Source organism: Arachis hypogaea, chromosome 4 (genome assembly GCF_003086295.3).
Source record: "Arachis hypogaea cultivar Tifrunner chromosome 4, arahy.Tifrunner.gnm2.J5K5, whole genome shotgun sequence".
Lineage (NCBI taxonomy): Eukaryota > Viridiplantae > Streptophyta > Magnoliopsida > Fabales > Fabaceae > Arachis > Arachis hypogaea.
The window spans coordinates 74,717,690-74,736,040 of NC_092039.1; the positions used below are offsets into that span (position 1 = coordinate 74,717,690).

An 18,351-nucleotide genomic window follows, 5' to 3' on the forward strand; every position below is an offset into this window, starting at 1 on the left:
TAGAAAAAGATGAAAGCATGAATTAAAACCTAGATCTAAGAACTAAGCCTAAGCCTAATCCTAATTCTAGAGAGAAGTGAGAGCTTCTCTCTCTAGAAACTACTTCTAACAAATCCTAATGTGTAAAAAATGATCCAAAGTCCCTTTGCTCTTCAATCCTTGGCTTTAGATAGCATCTTTGGCGCCAAAGTTGGTTGGGATTGGGCCCCACAACTCTTGAGAATTTGCTGGGCGCGAATTCACTTAAAAATCAAGTATCAGCATCGACGCGTACGCGCACAGCACGCGTACGCGTCCATGGGCCATTTCGCAAGGTGCACATAAGCGCCTGGTGCGGGCGCGTGTCCATGGGCGAGTTCAATTCTTTGGCTTTTCATGATCTTTTCCACTTTGTATGCTTTCCTTTCACTCATTTGATTCATTCCTAGCCTTTTCAACCTGAAATCACTTTACAAGCATATCAAGGCATCTAGTGGAATCAAAGGGAGATTAAAATCATCAAGTTAAAGGCCTAAAAAGCATGTTTTCACATCTAAGCACAAATAAGGAGACAATCACAAAATCATGCTAATTCATTGAATAAATGTGGGTAAAAGGTCATAAAATCCCTTAAATGAAGCATAAGATAAACCCTACAAATAGGGTTTATCACTAACCCACTCATTGTCCGAGATTGGATAGATAATATCGGCCTCAAGTAGTCGGGTCACTTCTTTCTTCACAACTTCTAGAATTGTAGGGTTCAACTGCCTTTGTGGTTGACGGATAGGCTTGGCTCCCTCTTCTAGAAAAATGCGATGCTCACACACTTGGGGGCTTATACTAACTATGTCCGCCAAACTCCACCCAATAGCTTTCTTGTTCCTTCGTAGTACATTAAGCAATCTTCCTCTTGTTGGGAAGTAAGCTCCTTTGCAATGATCACCGGGAGCTTTTGATTGTCTTCAAGATAAGCATATTTAAGGTGAGGTGAAAGTGGCTTCAACTCCATATGTAGCTCATGGCTTGGCAGTTGATTATTCGGTATCACTGGAGATGACAAGGTGTCTTCATCATATTCAGGGGGTATCCCCACACTTGCACCTTGAACCATGTTTTTCTCATCAACTATATCATGGTGGACTTTGGCCACAATATCATCAATCATATCACACTGGAAGATAGAATGGTCCTCTAGTGGATGCTTCATAGCCTCATCAAGATTGAAACTCGCTGCTCTTCTATCAATTTTAAAGGAGTAGGTACCCGAAAAGGCATCCAATTTAAACCAAGAGGTTTTCAAGAATGGCATCCCTAACAAGATAGATGATGGTTTTCCAAAGTCATTATGGGGAATCTCAAGAATATATAAATCAATTGGAAAATTCAACCCCTTAATGCTCACTAAGACATCTTTCGCAATGCCAACTACTGAGATTATACTTTTATCCGCCAAAACAAAATGGGCTGCCGACCTTTTCAACGGTGGAAGCTTCAATGCATCTTAAATAGATAACAGCATAATGCTAACACAAGCTCCTAGGTCACACATGCAATCAACAAATTGTATACCACCTATAGTGCAAATAACTAGACAAGGGCCGGGATCACCATATTTCTCCGGTATAGCACCCATCAAAGCAGAAATTGAGCTACCCAAAGGAATAGTTTCTAAATCATGAATCTTCTCCTTATTCATGCACAAATCCTTTAGAAACTTAGCATACTTAGGAACTTGGCGAATAGCATCAATAAGGGGAATAGTTACCTCAACCTTTTTGAATATATCTACCATCTTGGGATCTAGCTCCACTTTCTTTTTAGTCCTCCTAGCTTGGTATGGAAAAGGAATTGGAATATCATCTTTTAAAACATTTTCTTCCTTAGAAACTCCATCCTTGGGTTGGGCAACTTCTTCATCAACCATCTCTTGTACCTCATCCTTGTCTTCAACATCTTCTACCTCAACAACCTCTTCATCTTGAGTGGCTTCTCTTGAGCTTGGCTCCTCGGAACTCTTCTCTTGCAATATAGTGTCAGACCTCAAGGTGATGGCATTGATTCCACCCTTGGGGTTAGGTAAGGGTTGGGAGGAAAGTGTACTAGAGCGTGAAGGTTGAGAATTGGGGGTAGAGGGTTGGTCCATACGGGATATAAGAGCTTGGAGAGTAAAGGTGAGACCGGTGAGGCTAGAAGTAAGTGTATTTTGAAGCTCTTTTTACCCTTAAAGAATAGTGCGAAGGGTTTCATCTTGGTTGGAGGAAGAAGAAGGATAGGTAGTTTATAGGGCTTGTGGTTGGGTGATTTGAGGTACTTGAGCTTGCCTTTAGTGAGGTGGTTACTTTTGACCTTGGTTTTGTTGTTGGTAAGAAGGGTTTTATTGATACCGATTTTGTTGGTAATTATTGTTCCACCTTTGGTTTGACCATTGTCTCTTCCTTCTTGGTTATAGTTGTCTCTCCATCCTTGATTTGGATTATCTTGCCAACCTTGGTTGTAGTTACCACCTTGATTAAAGTTACCACCTTGTTGATAGTATCCTTGATTCAGAGGGTTGTAATAAGCATTGGTAGCCACCAAGGTATTGTCTTCTTGGAGTTGTGGACATTCATTAGTATAGTGAAAATAACTAGCACAAATTCTACATACTATTTGAGGGACCAACTGTTGACATTGTTGTTGTAGAGGAGGTGGAGGTTGTTGTTGATTGAGTTAGAGTTGCTTGAGAATATTGGTCATTTCTCCTAAAGTCGTGGTGAGGGCGGACTCAGTACTAGAGGAAACTTCTGCAATAGCCTTGGGATGATTATTCCTGTGCCTTGCATGTTGGCTAGACTCGGCTTAATCGATGATAAGTTGACACGCTTCTGCTGTCATTTTGTACTTTGTCGAAGAGCCATTACTCAAACCATCCAAAAGGATCTTATCTTGAGGCTTCATACCTTGGGAAAAGTAACTAATAAGCACCAACTCGTCAATCATGTGATGGGGTCACGAATCAAGGAACTTCCTAAAATGTTCCCAATACTCATAGAGAGTTTTCGATTCACTTTGAGTGACACAAGAGATTTCCTTCCTCAATCTATCCGTGACCTCCGGTGGGAAGAACTTATCCAAAAATTTCCTTCTAAGCGAATCCCGATTAGTGACAACATTCTTGGGTTGAGTGTAGAACCACTCCTTTGCCCTTCCCTCAAGAGAAAATGGCAACCTCATCCGCACCATACCACCTAGCAGTTGAACAAGCCATTTGAAAGTCTCTAAGGTGCTTGATGGGATCTTAAGCGGGTAGACCATGGAACTTAGGAAGTAGATTAATCAATGAGGTCTTTAGCTCAAAATCAGCATTTAAATTTGGATGACGCGCTTGAAATGGTTGGAGAGTGAAATCCGAAGCTTCCGCCTCCTTAAGAGTGATTCTTCTAGGAGCAGCCATGGTATCGGTATCTAAATTAATAGAAGAGATGTCAATATATTTAGTGGGAGAGAAGTTAGTTTCTTCCTCAAATGACGCTTCGGATTCAACCTCGGGTAAGATTAGTGAATTAGGGAAAACCCCTTCACCACCCTCTGAAGCTAACCCGACGCCGAGCTCGCCTAATTTGTGATATGGTTCTTTCAATTTTAGGATCAAATGGGGCAAAGCTCGGATCCGGTAATGAACACGTCATTCAATAAAAGATACATAGAGCTCATGGCAACAAAACATATTAAGCAAAATAACTAATAAATACTACTAATAACCAAAAAGCACACAAATAAAAGATGCAATTATGCAAATATAAATATATTTACACCAACCAATAATAAGGTACATATATGCAACTCCTCAGCAACGGCGCCAAAACTTGTCAAGCGGATAAATGTTGGTCAAGAATTACCAAAAGGGTTTTTCCAAATCAACGTCGCAAGTATAGTCTTAACCGCCAAGATTTCCTCTAGTCAGAGTTAAAATGTATGTCACCAATAAAATCAAATATCGGGAGTAGAATCCCGAGTCATTTCCCTAGGAGTTGACACAAGATACAATTTATTGATAAGGATTTCCTGGAGATTTTCGAAGTTGAAAATAAGAGAAATAAATATCTAGAAATTAGAGCAATAGATAACTAGAAAGTGTTGTAAAATAATCAATATAAAAGGTCTTAGTTAGGGGTGAGAATCGGAATTTCTATCCTTATTGTCTTTACCCAAGTGTGATGGTAAAATCTCATTGCTCTCACTTAGTTGTCCTCTAACGATTGAAGGAAATTCAAGTGAAATAATTAACTTTAGCTCACAAGACCTAGTCACTTCGTAGAGAAGAGCTAGAGTTGGTGAGTTTCAAGCTAATTGGCAATCTTCATTTACCAATCAACACTTGAATATAACAATTCAAGTGGCTCTAATTGCTCAACCCAAGACCAAGCAAGGAAATCTACTCCATTATCATGGATGACATTTTCTCAAACATTTGGTGAGCAAAGATAAAAGACATGATAAAAACTAGAAAAATAACTCAATTCAAATTAGCACTGAAAATAATTAACAAGAATAGAATAAGCAATAGCAATAAATATGGAAATAACTCAATGCATTAACAAAATTCAATAGTAACAAGATCCAAACATGAATTCAAGTAACCAAATAGAAAATAGTACTGAAGGAATTGGAGAAGACACCATAAGAAAAATGACTAGAAATGAAGGTAACCACAGCTTCTCTGTAGATCCAACTGAAAAGTAACTAAGAATATCAAAACCCTAGATAGAAGTAGAAGCTTTTATCACTAGAATTCAAAACTAATTCAAAAACTAAGCTAAAGTGAAAGTGTCTGTGTCCCAGATCTATTCCCAGTGTATTGTCTTCATTTTTGGACTTGAAACTCAGCCAAAATAAGCCCAGAAATCGCCCCTGGTGAATTCCCTTAATTGCAACACGTGACGCTCATCAGGCATACGCGTCAGTCATGCGTACGCGTCATTGAACTCTGCATTGGCCATGCATACGTATCAGTCACGCATAGGCGTCGCTTGGAAGATGGCCTGCTCATGCGTGCGCCTCAGCCATGCACGCGCGTTGCTTTCGGCTCCTCGAATATTCAAATTCTTGTGTTTTTTCCACTTTAGCATGCTTACTCTTCATGTTCTATGCCATTTTTGCTCTATAAATCCTGTAATCACTTAACACACATATCACGGTTTCGAATGATAATAATAGAGGATTAAAAATTTGTAATTTTTAGGCCTAGGAAGCATGTTTCAATCATAGCACAAAATTTGGAAGGAAACTTAAAAACATGCAAATTATATGGATAAGTATGAGTAAAGTTGATAGAATCCACTCGGTTTGATCCAAAATAAGTCATAAAATAGTGGTTCATCAATAGCAACCACCGAGCTACTGTGACATCGCCCTCTTTCCTTCTTCTTCTCCTTCCTCTTGTTCTTCCTAGCTTTGGCCAAATCACCTTCACTGTCCCAGAGACTACTGAAGCTGCAACCCTTGCCCCCTTTGAGCTCACTGCTGCTGCCGTCTACCAAGTGCCGTCTACCAAAGTCACCCCCTCTTTGGGCCTTCAATTGAATTTAGCAATCCCTAGTTTTATTTTATTTCCTTTTGTAATCTTTATTTACGAATAATATCTTTTTTTAGGTCTAACATTTATTACTAGGATTAATATTTAAAGGAATAAGATGCACCCTTTCGGGGCATCAGGGATCTCGCATCAAGCATCATTAGGGAATTATGTTTTCTTTGTAAGTATGAGCAACTAAACCTCTCTTGGTTAAGGTTAAGAGCTCTGTTTATTTCTATTGATTATAACTATTATTCTTCTATTTTAATTTATGTTTAATTCAACTCTAAGGATTGTTTTCATTCATAATCTTATGAATTGGATGGAACGAGAGTATGACAATTTTCTACATGACTTCTTGTGATTCTCGAGAGAGTTATCTTGCTCGAACTACAGCTTGAAAATACTCATCTTAGACGGCTAATTACTGATGGTGTTTTTGTGGAAAAACAAATTTCCAACACACAAATCCAACCGGCAAGTATACCGGGTCGCATCAAGTAATAATAACTCACTTAGAGTGAGGTCGATCCCACAGGGATTGATGGATCAAGCAATTTTAGTGGGTGATTAGTTTAGTCAAGCTAATATTGGTGAGTGAGATTTGTTGCAGCAGAATGTAAATAGTAGTGAACTTAAATTGCAGAAAGTAAAGTGGCAGGAAACTTAAAGAGCAAGAAAAGTAAATTGGCAAAATCTTAAATGACAAGAAATGTAAATTGCATCAAATGTAAAGGGGATTGGGTTCAGGGAATTTAAAATTCAACAAGAAAATGTAAAGAGCAATCAAACAGAGGAGTAAAAGATGAAATAAGTGTAGCAGATTTAAACAGAAATGGAAAATTGCTTGAAGAAGCAGCACAGAATGTAATTAAGCTCAATTGTGAAATTTAAAGAGACAAGTGAGGATCTCAGGGAATTAATGAGACTAGAAAACAAGTCTAGATCTCAATTCCTTCCTTGATCCAACAGAGAAGTAATTTGAAAAAGAAAATGAGATGGAAGCAGTAAAGAAAACTCAGATTCAATGCAGAAGAAGAACAAAGAGATTTCAGATCAAGTGAAACAGAATTCCTTTAATTCTTGATCCAAAATTCAAACAGAAATGAAAACTAAGACGAGAGAACTCTCAATTCCTAATACTCCCTAGTGTGCTAGCCTCCTCTACAAAGATGGAAATGATGCCTTATATAGGCTTTACAAAATGAAAAATGAAATGAAATTAAAACAAATTACAAAAATAAAAATCCTAATTTAATTGATCCATGTGCCTTTGAGTGATGATGTGGGCTTAGCTTGCTTTGGATTTGAGGAGAAATGGGTTTGGTTGGCCTTGATTCAATTTGGTGAGGAATTGAATTAAATTGAATTTTGGTTGATTTTTGGCCCATGACACTCCCAGGAGGCTGCCCTGCCCTTGTGGAGGGCAGGGCAGAAAATTGTGCATCTGGCCCATGGTGCGTGCGTGTGGTGCGTTGGTGTGTGCAGGATGCTGCCCTGCCCTCGCGGAGGGCAGGGCAGAGTTTTTTGGTGCGCCAGAATGGTGCTACTGGTGCTGCCGGGTGATGCCTGTGCGCCAGAATGATGCTGCCGAGCCTTCCCTTGGTGCGCCAGATTGGTGCATGTGTGTGCATCACCAAAATGCTGCCCTACCCTCGCAGAGGGCAGGGCAGTGTTTCCAAAAGATGAAGCTCCGCGTTCGAGACTTGGTGGATGCACACGCTACTTCTTTTCCTTGGTTTATTTTTGCTTTTTTTTTGCCTTTAAAGATGCCTTTTGTTCCTGTCTCAATTGTACGCCAAATATGGATTTCTATATATCGTTGGAAAGCTCTGAATGTCATCTTTCCAACGCAACTAGAAGCACATCAATCGGACGTCTGTAGCTCAAGTTATAGCCCTTTGAAGTAGGCATGGTCATGCTGTGAGCGGCCAGATTTTAACTTAGCGAAAATTCTTGCTTCCAACCATACTTTGCATCACGATTCTGCCCTGCCCTTGGCAAGAGCAGGGCAGTGTGCGTGCTGGCTGCTTCCTTCCTTGATTTGGTCATGGGCCACGCTTTTAAAAGCGTGGCCTAAGGCTCCAAAGTGTACCCCAACTTCAAAGTGTACCCCAAAGCTCTTTTTTTCTCTTTTTTTGTGCTTCTTTGCTTCTTTTTCTTCTTATTTTCTACAAGATTTATAAAATTAAAATATCAAGAAAATATATCATTTAAGTACAAAATCATTCAATATTTAAGCACAATTCATCAATTTCTTGTATGAAAAAGCATAGAAAAATTAGGTATATGATGACATGTCATCACAACACCAAACTTAAACCTTGCTTGTCCCCAAGCAAGAAAAGAATCATGCAATAAAGATTGACAATCCAAGGTAAGAAGAATAGCAACTCAATGTTCATGGTAAGCTAGTTTTCTAAGCATGCTACAATCACAAAAGAAATGTAAATGATTGATACTTCTATCTAGCTCAATTTATGAAATCTTTTTCTTATAATTCTTCCTTGAAACAAGCTTTTGATTTTTTTTTTTAGCTTCTCCTTTTGGGTGCTTTGCCCCATGAGTTAATAACAAAGCTACGACTTCTAAATGCTTTGTTTTCAAGTATTACCACTTGATACATAAGCACCACAAGCATTTAATTAGAGGACTTCATTAAGCTCATTTTTCTTTTCTTTTCTTGACTCTCTAATCATTGATGCTCAGAACCTTGAGCTTTGAGGGAGTGCTTTTGCACTTGAGCCTAGCCTTGACTTCTAAGTGTTTTGTTTTCAAGCATTTGGCTTGATATATAAACACCACAAGCACTTAGCAAATAAATTGCCATTGGTACTCAGAGCCTTCAGCTTTCTCATTCTTTCCCTTTTTCTTTTCTTGCTTTAATTGTATTTGCTTCTTCAAGGTTTTCATGATTTCAAAAGATTTCATAAAATGTACTAGATGAAAAACTTCAATTAAATAAAATCCAATGCAATTGAGCAACAATTAATCGTACTAGCTATCCAATACTTGTATGCACATGCCAAATTCTTCTTTAATTCTTTGTTTGTTTATGATCATGATGCTTTACTGCTTTTGAACTCACAAAACTCAAGTTGGTAGTCATAATGGTACAGCACCATGTTGTAAATCAAATTCAAGCTATGCTTAGTCATACCACACATGCATACAGAAAATATAAAGATAATCATGCAATTTAAAGTGCTGGAAATAAATGAGAAGAAAAGGAACTCTACAACCTTGTAGTTCATCTTCATTATTGTTGTCCTTTTTCCTCTATTCTTCCTCTTTCCCTTGCCAAACTCAGAATGCTTGCTCATCCTCAAGCAACAATTAGAATAATGGCTATGGGGCTAAGATGGATCATGAATGTCTTACACAATGAAATGTTAGCATTACATGTGTTGCAAGCAAAATTAAAGATAACAATCAAGGCACGGAGAAACAAAAACACTATGATTGCAAACATAAGATGGTGTGCATGATACATTGCATAAAAAAAATAAGTGGCACACCAAACTTAGTGTGACACTCTCACTTGGAATTGATGCAAGTATCTAGTAAACATTGAACCAAATTTTGTTGCATAGCAACACCAAACTTAGAATGCAACCATATGTCAATTTTATTTGAACTAAAACTAAACAAAAGAAACTATTATATGTTAAATACAATCACCAAATGAAGAGTCTGTCATGAATAAGGATGTTTTGGGTGATGTATTAACAAACACAGTTAATAAAAGAAAGCATTAAAAACAAGGAAATGACTAAAACAATCAAGAAAACTAAAATTGTCTAACTAAAAAAATAACACTGCAGCGGCGTTATGATTATGTAACCAAGTGGTGTTGCTTGAATGAATTGCATAGAAAAATAAGTGGCACACCAAACTTAGAATCTTGGTGCGTCACTTTCATTTTTGATTTGATGCAATCATCCAAAAAGATTGAAAACAATTTTGTTGCAAGGCAACACCGAACTTAGAATGTAACCATATGCCAATTTATTGAATTTAAACAAAACAAAGGGAAGAAATGTACCTACTGTCTACCTGTTCTTCACTTTCTTCCTCTTCTTCCAGTTTGTTAAGAGGAATGACCTCAAGGGGGGAGAAAATTCAGCTACTGTCCCTTGCCTTGGTCTTTCCTCAGCAAGCTTCCTTTTGAATTTGGCTTGATTGAGCTTGCTTTTAGGGACAGGATTGGTGCTTTTGTTAGTTGCCTTCACTTCTTGGATGTCAAGACATGGTTGCAGTGTGATTTTTGGAGTTTGATCTTCATCCAGAGCCTTTGGAATTGGTGGTTCAATGAGCTTGTCCTTTATGTGCCTCTCTGTTTCCCTTGAGTTTGGACGTTCTTGATTGTCTTCCTCACTAGCTTGTTCTTCCACTTCCTCTTTTACACTCAACATTTGCTTTAATAGCTCTTTCATGGAGGAGGTTTGTTGATCTTCCCAAGCTTTCTTCATCTCCTGTTCATATTTTTCGATCAGTGTTGAGCATCTTTGGTCCAAGGGAGTTTGAGGAGGTTGTGAGTGTTCAGATTCTCTTATCATCTCAAGTGCAGTTTTAGGTTCAAATGTTTCCACCACCTCTTCCTTCTTTGCAATTTCACTTGATGCAGTAGCCTCTTCCTCTTGTTTTTCCTCCTTCTTCGTTGCACTCACCACTTGAGCTAGCTGCACTTCCATGTTTTTGAGGAAGTTTTCTTGTTCTTTCCAGACTTTCATTGTCTCCTCCTCATATTTTTTGAACATGGACTCAAGCTTTGAGAGCCTTGAGTGGTTCATGGAAGTTTGTGTGGGTGGTGAGTTTTGAAAGGGGCTTTCTGTTGAAGTATGGTCAAGTGATGATGTCTTTGGATGAATATCATATGGAGCACTAGAATTCCCTTCCCAGCCACCATTAGAATCATGACTTGCATCATTTTGTGGTGGAGGGAAATATCCCATATGATTTTCTTTCTCATCTTGTGGTTCTAAAGCATAGCTCCATGAATTGGAGTGCCCAGAATTTGAAGTTTCTTGGTGATATTCCCAACCACCATTAGAGATTGGTGATGGTGGGTGATATCCCATAAAATTTTGTTTGACCATAAGATGAGTTGAACTCCATTTGTATTTTGTAAACATCAATGAAATTTGAAATTCATGTCACAGAGAAAGAATTTCTTAGTGAGGCAATAACTCAAACACCTTGCTTTCAACTTAGAACAGAGAACAAAAACAAAGAAAATGCTTGATCTAGACTTCTCACCCACTTAATCATTGTTGATCTAATCAATCCCCGGTAACGGCGCCAAAAACTTGATGGTGTTTTTGTGGAAAAACAAATTTCCAACACACAAATCCAACCGGCAAGTATACCGGGTCGCATCAAATAATAATAACTCACTTAGAGTGAGGTCGATCCCACAGGGATTGATAGATCAAGCAATTTTAGTGGGTGATTAGTTTAGTCAAGCTAATATTGGTGAGTGAGATTTGTTGCAGCAAAATGTAAATAGCAGTGAACTTAAATTGCAGAAAGTAAAGTGGCAGGAAACTTAAAGAGCAAGAAAAGTAAATTGGCAAAATCTTAAATGACAAGAAATGTAAATTGCATCAAATGTAAAGGGGATTGGGTTCAGGGAATTTAAAATTCAACAAGAAAATGTAAAGAGCAATCAAACAGAGGAGTAAAAGATGAAATAAGTGTAGCAGATTTAAACAGAAATGGAAAATTGCTTGAAGAAGCAGCACAGAATGTAATTAAGCTCAATTGTGAAATTTAAAGTGACAAGTGAGGATATCAGGGAATCAATTCCTTCCTTGATCCAACAGAGAAGTAATTTGAAAAAGAAAATGAGATGGAAGCAGTAAAGAAAACTCAGATTCAATGCAGAAGAAGAACAAAGAGATTTCAGATCAAGTGAAACAGAATTCCTTTAATTCTTGATCCAAAATTCAAACAGAAATGAAAACTAAGACGAGAGAACTCTCAATTCCTAATACTCCCTAGTGTGCTAGCCTCCTCTACAAAGATGGAAATGATGCCTTATATAGGCTTTACAAAATGAAAAATGAAATGAAATTAAAACAAATTACAAAAATAAAAATCCTAATTTAATTGATCCATGTGCCTTTGAGTGATGATGTGGGCTTAGCTTGCTTTGGATTTGAGGAGAAATGGGTTTGGTTGGCCTTGATTCAATTTGGTGAGGAATTGAATTAAATTGAATTTTGGTTGATTTTTGGCCCATGACACTCCCAGGAGGCTGCCCTGCCCTTGTGGAGGGCAGGGCAGAAAATTGTGCATCTGGCTCATGGTGCGTGCGTGTGGTGCGTTGGTGTGTGCAGGATGCTGCCCTGCCCTCGCGGAGGGCAGGGCAGAGTTTTTTGGTGCGCCAGAATGGTGCTGCTGGTGCTGCCGGGTGATGCCTGTGCGCCAGAATGATGCTGCCGAGCCTTCCCTTGGTGCGCCAGATTGGTGCATGTGTGTGCATCACCAAAATTCTGCCCTGCCCTCGCGGAGGGCAGGGCAGGGTTTCCAAAAGATGAAGCTCCGCGTTCGAGACTTGGTGGATGCACACGCTACTTCTTTTCCGTGGTTTATTTTTGCTTTTAAAGATGCCTTTCGTTCCTGCCTCAATTGTACGCCAAATATGGATTTCTATATATCGTTGGAAAGCTCTGAATGTCATCTTTCCAACGCAACTAGAAGCACATCAATCGGACGTCTGTAGCTCAAGTTATAGCCCTTTGAAGTAGGCATGGTCATGATGTGAGCGGCCAGATTTTAACTTAGCGAAAATTCTTGCTTCCAACCATACTTTGCATCACGATTCTGCCCTGCCCTTGGCAAGAGCAGGGCAGTGTGCGTGCTGGCTGCTTCCTTCCTTGATTTGGTCATGGGCCACGCTTTTAAAAGCGTGGCCTAAGGCTCCAAAGTGTACCCCAACTTCAAAGTGTACCCCAAAGCTCTTTTTTTCTCTTTTTTTGTGCTTCTTTGATTCTTTTTCTTCTTATTTTCTACAAGATTTATAAAATTAAAATATCAAGAAAATATATCATTTAAGTACAAAAGCATTCAATATTTAAGCACAATTCATCAATTTCTTGTATGAAAAAGCATAGAAAAATAGGTATATGATGACATGTCATCAATTACACGAACCGATGGGGATAAGCAACATCTATTTTGCCGGTTTAGGGTGATTAAGGCCTTTGTGGTATAAAATAGTTTTTTGAACTTCACCCTCTAATCTGAGTTAAGTGACCACGAGAGTGGCGGTTGATGAAGGTTAGAGGAAGCTAAATTGCTAAGAGATTAGGGTTTAGACACTTATGGTTTGCCATAAAATGAATCATTCATTGTTAAAATAGTTGATAAGACATTTTAATCTGGAAAAGTAAACATCTCTGAAGCCTTAACTATTTTCTCATAATATTTTCATACCAACTTGTTTATTGCTTTCTTTATTTTATTGTTTATTGCTGTAGGTGAATTGCACTCACCAAACCTCTTTTTAATTTGCCTAAGTAAGTCCAACAAGACAACCATTTCTTGCTCAGTCCGACAATCCTCATGGGATTGACCCTCACTCACTTAAGGCATTACTTGGATGACCCGGTGCATTTGCAGGTTAAGTTGTGCGAGTTCATGATTCGCGCACCAAGTTTTTGGCGCCGTTGTCGGGGATTGTTTGTGATTGACAACTACCAGTTATCTTGTTGCTTAGATTAGGTATTTTTATTTTTTATGTTTCCTTTTTAATTTTCAATTTCTATTTTTTTATTTTTCGAATTTTTTTCTTATTTATCTTCATATAATTTTTAATTTTAAGTTTAGTGTCCTGTTTGGGTTTTTTTCTCTTTATTTTCGAAAATTTTAGGGTTATTGTCTTTTTAGTTTTTAAAAATTTTTGAGTCATTTTCTCACTTGTTTCAAATTTTTTAGGTTAATTGTTTACTTTGTTTTACTTTGTTTCTCTTACATAGGATATCTCACTGAGAGTTCTCTATACTCTAATATAGAGACTCCCACCTTTTTGTTTCTTGTTTGTTTATGAGCAGGACTAAGGACAAGGAACCCCTTCTTGATTTTGATCCTGAGTCTGAGAGGACCTTAAGGCGGCGTTTACAACAAACCAAAGCTTACAAAGCCAGAGAGAATCTCAAGGAAACTTTTGAGAAGGAAGTCGAAGAATCCACCATGGAGGATAATGATGGAAATGCTGGGGAGCAAGTAAGGAAGGTGCTTGGTTTGTACACTGCACCAACGCCCAACTTCTACGGGCACAATATAGCTATACCTGCTACTGGTGCAAATAATTTTGAGCTTAAGCCTCAACTGGTTACTCTAGTACAGCAGAATTGTCAGTACCATGGACTCCTACAGGAGGATCCCAACGAATTCATCTCTGACTTCCTGTAGATATGTGATACTGTAAAGACAAATAGATTGAATCCAGAGGTCTACAAGCTCATGCTCATCCTTTTTGCTTTAAGGGACAAGGCAAAGCAGTGGCTTGACTCTCAACCTAAGGAGAGCCTGGACACATGGAATAAGGTGGTCATAGGATTTCTGACCAAATTTTTTCCACTTCAAAAGCTGACTAAGCTTAGGGTGGATGTCTAGACTTTTAGACATAAAGATTGAGAGTCTCTTTATGAAGCCTGGGAAATATACAAGCAGATGATCACGAAGTGCCCCCTAACATTTTTTCGAATGGACCAGGCTGTAGATCTTTTATGATGGCATCTTTGAGATGGCCAAGAGATCACTATATCACTCTGTTGGTGGTTCCCTATACATGAAGAAGACACTCGAAAAGGCCTACACATTGAGATGGTTGTCAATAACCAATATCTATACACTTCTGAGAGGAACCTTGTGAACATTGGGACCACTCAAAAGAAAGGAGTCATGGAGGTGGATGGTGCATGAAAATTACACTCACACTATATAATTCCGCACAACTAACCAGCAAGTGCACTGGGTCGTCCAAGTAATACCTTACATGAGTAAGGGTCGAATCCCACGGAGATTGTTGGCTTGAAGCAAGCTATGGTTATCTTATTATTCTTAGTCAGGATACCAATTATAGTTATCAATTGACTTGCAAATGAACAAGAGAGCATGGATTAAATAATACTTATTATGTAGTAATGGAGAATATGTTGGAGTTTTTGAGATGCTTTATCTTCTGAATCTCTGCTTTCCCCCTGTCTTCTTTTTCACGCACGCAAGGTTCCTCCTATGGCAAGCTGTGTGTTGGTGGATCACCGTTGTCAATGGCTACCATCCGTCCTCTCAGTGAAAATGGTCCAGGTGCGCTGTCACCGCATGGCTAATCATTTGTCGGTTCTCACTCAAGCTGGAATAGGATCCATTGATCCTTTTGCGTCTGTCACTACGCCCAACCCTTGTGAGTTTGAAGCTCATCATAGTTATCCAATCCCTGAATCCTACTCGGAATACCACAGACAAGGTTTAGACTTTCCAAATTCTCAAGGATGCTGCTAATGGATTCTAGCTTATACCACGAAGACTCTGATTAAGAAATCTAAGAGATACTCATTCAATCTAATGTAGAACGGAGGTGGTTGTTAGGCACACGTTCATGGGTTGAGAATGGTGATGAGTGTCATGGATCATCACACTCATCATGGTTAAGTACGAATCAGTATCTTAGATAGAAACAAGCGTGTTTGAATGGAAAACAGAAGTAATTGCATTAATTCATCGAGACACAGCAGAGCTCCTCACCCCCAACAATGGAGTTTAGAGACTCATGTCATCAAAGAGTACAAAGTTCAGATCTAAAATTTCATGATGTACAAAATAAGTCTCTAAAAGTTGTTTAAATACTAAACTAGTAACCTAGGTTTACAGAAAATGAGTAAACTAAGATAGATAGTGCAGAAATCCACTTTGGGGCCCACTTGGTGTGTGCTGGGGCTGAGACTTGAGCTTCTCACGTGCCTGGGCTATTTCTGGAGTTAAACGTCAAGTTGTAAACTATTTTGGGCGTTTAACTCCAACTGGTAACCTGTTTATGGCGTTTAATGCCAGAATGCAACATGGAACTGACGTTAAACGCCATTTTACGTCATTTATCTTCGAGCAAAGTATGAATTATTATATATTTCTGAAAAGCCCTGGATGTCTACTTTCTAACCCAATTGAGAGTGCGCCAATTGGACTCATGTAGCTCCAAAAAATCCATTTCGAGTGCAGGGAGGTCAGAATCCAACAACATCAGCAGTCCTTTTTCAACCTGAATCAGATTTTTGCTCAACTCCCTCAATTTCAACCAGAAAATACCTGAAATCACAAAAAACATACAAACTCATAGTAAAGTCTAGAAATATGAATTTTGCCTAAAAACTAATAAAAATATACTAAAAACTAACTAAAACATACTAAAAACTACATGAAATTAGCGCCAAAAAGCGTATAAAATATCCGCTCATCACAACACCAAACTTAAACTGTTGCTTGTCCCCAAGCAACTAGATAAATATAATAGGATTAAAAGAAATCAAGAAGTAATAATATCTCAGAGTTTTAAGTGAAGCTCAGATTCTAATTAGATTAGCGGGACTAGTAGCTTTTTGCTTCTGAACAGTTTTGGCATCTCACTTTATCCTTTGAAATTCAGAATGATTGGCGTCCATAGGAACTCAGAATTCAGATAGTATTATTGATTCTCCTAGTTTAGTATGTTGATTCTTGAACACAGCTACTTTATGAGCCTTTGCCGTGGCCCTAAGCACTTTGTTTTCCAGTATTACCACCGGATACATAAATGTCACAGACACATAACTGGGTGAACCTTTTCAGATTGTGACTTAGCTTTGCTAAAGTCCCCAATTAGAGGTGTCCAGAGTTCTTAAGCACACTCTTTTGCTTTGGATCACGACTTTAACCACTCAGTCTCAAGCTTTTCACTTGGACCTGCATGCCACAAGCACATGGTTAGGGACAGCTTGATTTAGCCGCTTAGGCCTGGATTTATTTCCTTGGGCCCTCCTATCCATTGATGCTCAAAGCCTTGGATCCTTTTTTTTACCCTTGCCTTTTGGTTTAAAGGGCTATTGGCTTTTTCTATTGATCCTTCTCTTTTTTTCACTGCTTTTTCTTGCTTCTAGAATCAATTTCATAATTTTTCAGATCAACAACAATATTTCTCTTGTTCATCATTCTTTCAAGAGCCAACAATTTTAACATTCATAAAATTCAATATAAAAAATATGCACTGTTCAGGAATTCATTCAGAAGACAAAAAGTATTGCCACCACATATAAATAATTAGAATATTCCTTATTAAGAACTCAAAAAAATATTGCCTCTTTATTCTAAAAATCTACTATTTTATTCATGTTTGATGATGATGAGAAAAATAAATTATAGCTTAATTGGAGATAAAATCAAAATAGAGATACTAATTACTACTACTCATATATAACTTCTAAGGTAAATTCCTAATAAGAACAATTATCACAGAGTTAAGACTAAGATTAGGACTCAACAACCTTTATTTTGGGAGGTGGATGCTCCTTTAGTCTGTGGAGTGCTTGGTCCTTCAAGAGATAGCTTCTGACGCTTCAGTTCCCTCAGTTCACGCCTTTGCTCTTCTTATTCCCCAAACAGTTTGCAAAGCATGCTATTTTGATTTTTCTGTTCTTCTTTTAGTTGGTCCATAGCTTCTTGCAACTTGGTGACAGATACTTCAAGACGCTCCCAGTATTCAATTTGAGGGATTTTCGGGAGGAACTCCTGTGCTTTCCTATAGATGGGATCGTCCTGCACTTGTTGTCCTTCCATTGATTTTTTGGTGATTGGTTGCTCAACTGGGATGTACTCATTTACTCCCATCTTTACCCCAGCATCTTTACATAGCATAGAGATTAAGCTTGGATAAGCTAGTTTGGCATCCTTGGAGTTCTTGTTTGCGATTGTGTAAAGTTCACAAGAAATCAGCTGATGAACTTCCACTTCTTTTCCCAACATAATGTAATTGATCATTACTGCTCTTTTGATGGTGACTTTAGAGCGGTTGCTAGTGGGCAGTATGGAACGCCCAATGAAGTCCAGCCAGCTTCTGGCGACTGGTTTGAGTTCTCTTCTCTTGAGTTGGTTTGGGACACCCTTTGTGTTGGTTATCCACTTAGTTCCAGGGAGGCATATGTCCTCTAGAATTTTGTCCAAGCTCGTATCTGTTCTCATCATTCTCCTATTAAAGAAATCTGGGTCATCTTGCAGATGAGGTAGCTTGAGGATCCCCCTAATTTTGTCAGGGTGGAGGTGAACAATCTTCCCTCTGACCAGCGTCTGATAGTCATAGAAGGCGGTTCCATCTATTCTCTGCCTGTCTATTTGCCACAGATTTGAGTAGAATTCCTGAACCATGTTTCTTCCCACCTTTGTTTCAAGATTAACTAGGATCTCCGATATTCGTCTTCTTTCAGATCGAATTTAACTTCTGGGATCACTGACCTTAGACCCATTCTTTTGTAGTAATGGTCTGAATGTTCTTTGGTTAAGAACTTCCCTTGATTCCAAAGTGGTTTTGGAATATTCTCTTTCTTGCCTCTTGGAGTGGTTTGTTTTCCCTTAGGAGCCATGATCTTAGTGGGTATTGGCTTAGTGATCATGGATAAACACACCAAACTAAGAGGTTTGCTTGCCCTCAAGCAAAAGAAAAGAGAGGAGAGGGATAGAAGGAGAGCCAAGTTTGAATTGTGGAGGAGAGGAGGGAGCCGAACGTGGATTTAAAGGGAGAGGGGGTGGGTTTTCAAAAATTTTGAAAAAGATAAGATAGAAGA

General features: G+C 38.6%; 1 protein-coding gene across 1 annotated transcript; it reads right to left on the bottom strand.

Annotated features, from left to right (window-relative positions):
• Positions 1-826: 826 nt before the first annotated feature.
• Positions 827-3,415, bottom strand: LOC112794931 (uncharacterized). The gene is made up of 3 exons (XM_025836895.1): positions 3,274-3,415; positions 1,591-2,001; positions 827-1,482 (listed from the first exon to the last, which is right to left on the bottom strand). The coding sequence occupies exons 1-3, from the start codon at positions 3,413-3,415 to the stop codon at positions 827-829; spliced, it is 1,209 nt and encodes a 402-aa protein (XP_025692680.1).
• Between the last annotated feature and the right edge of the window lie 14,936 nt (positions 3,416-18,351).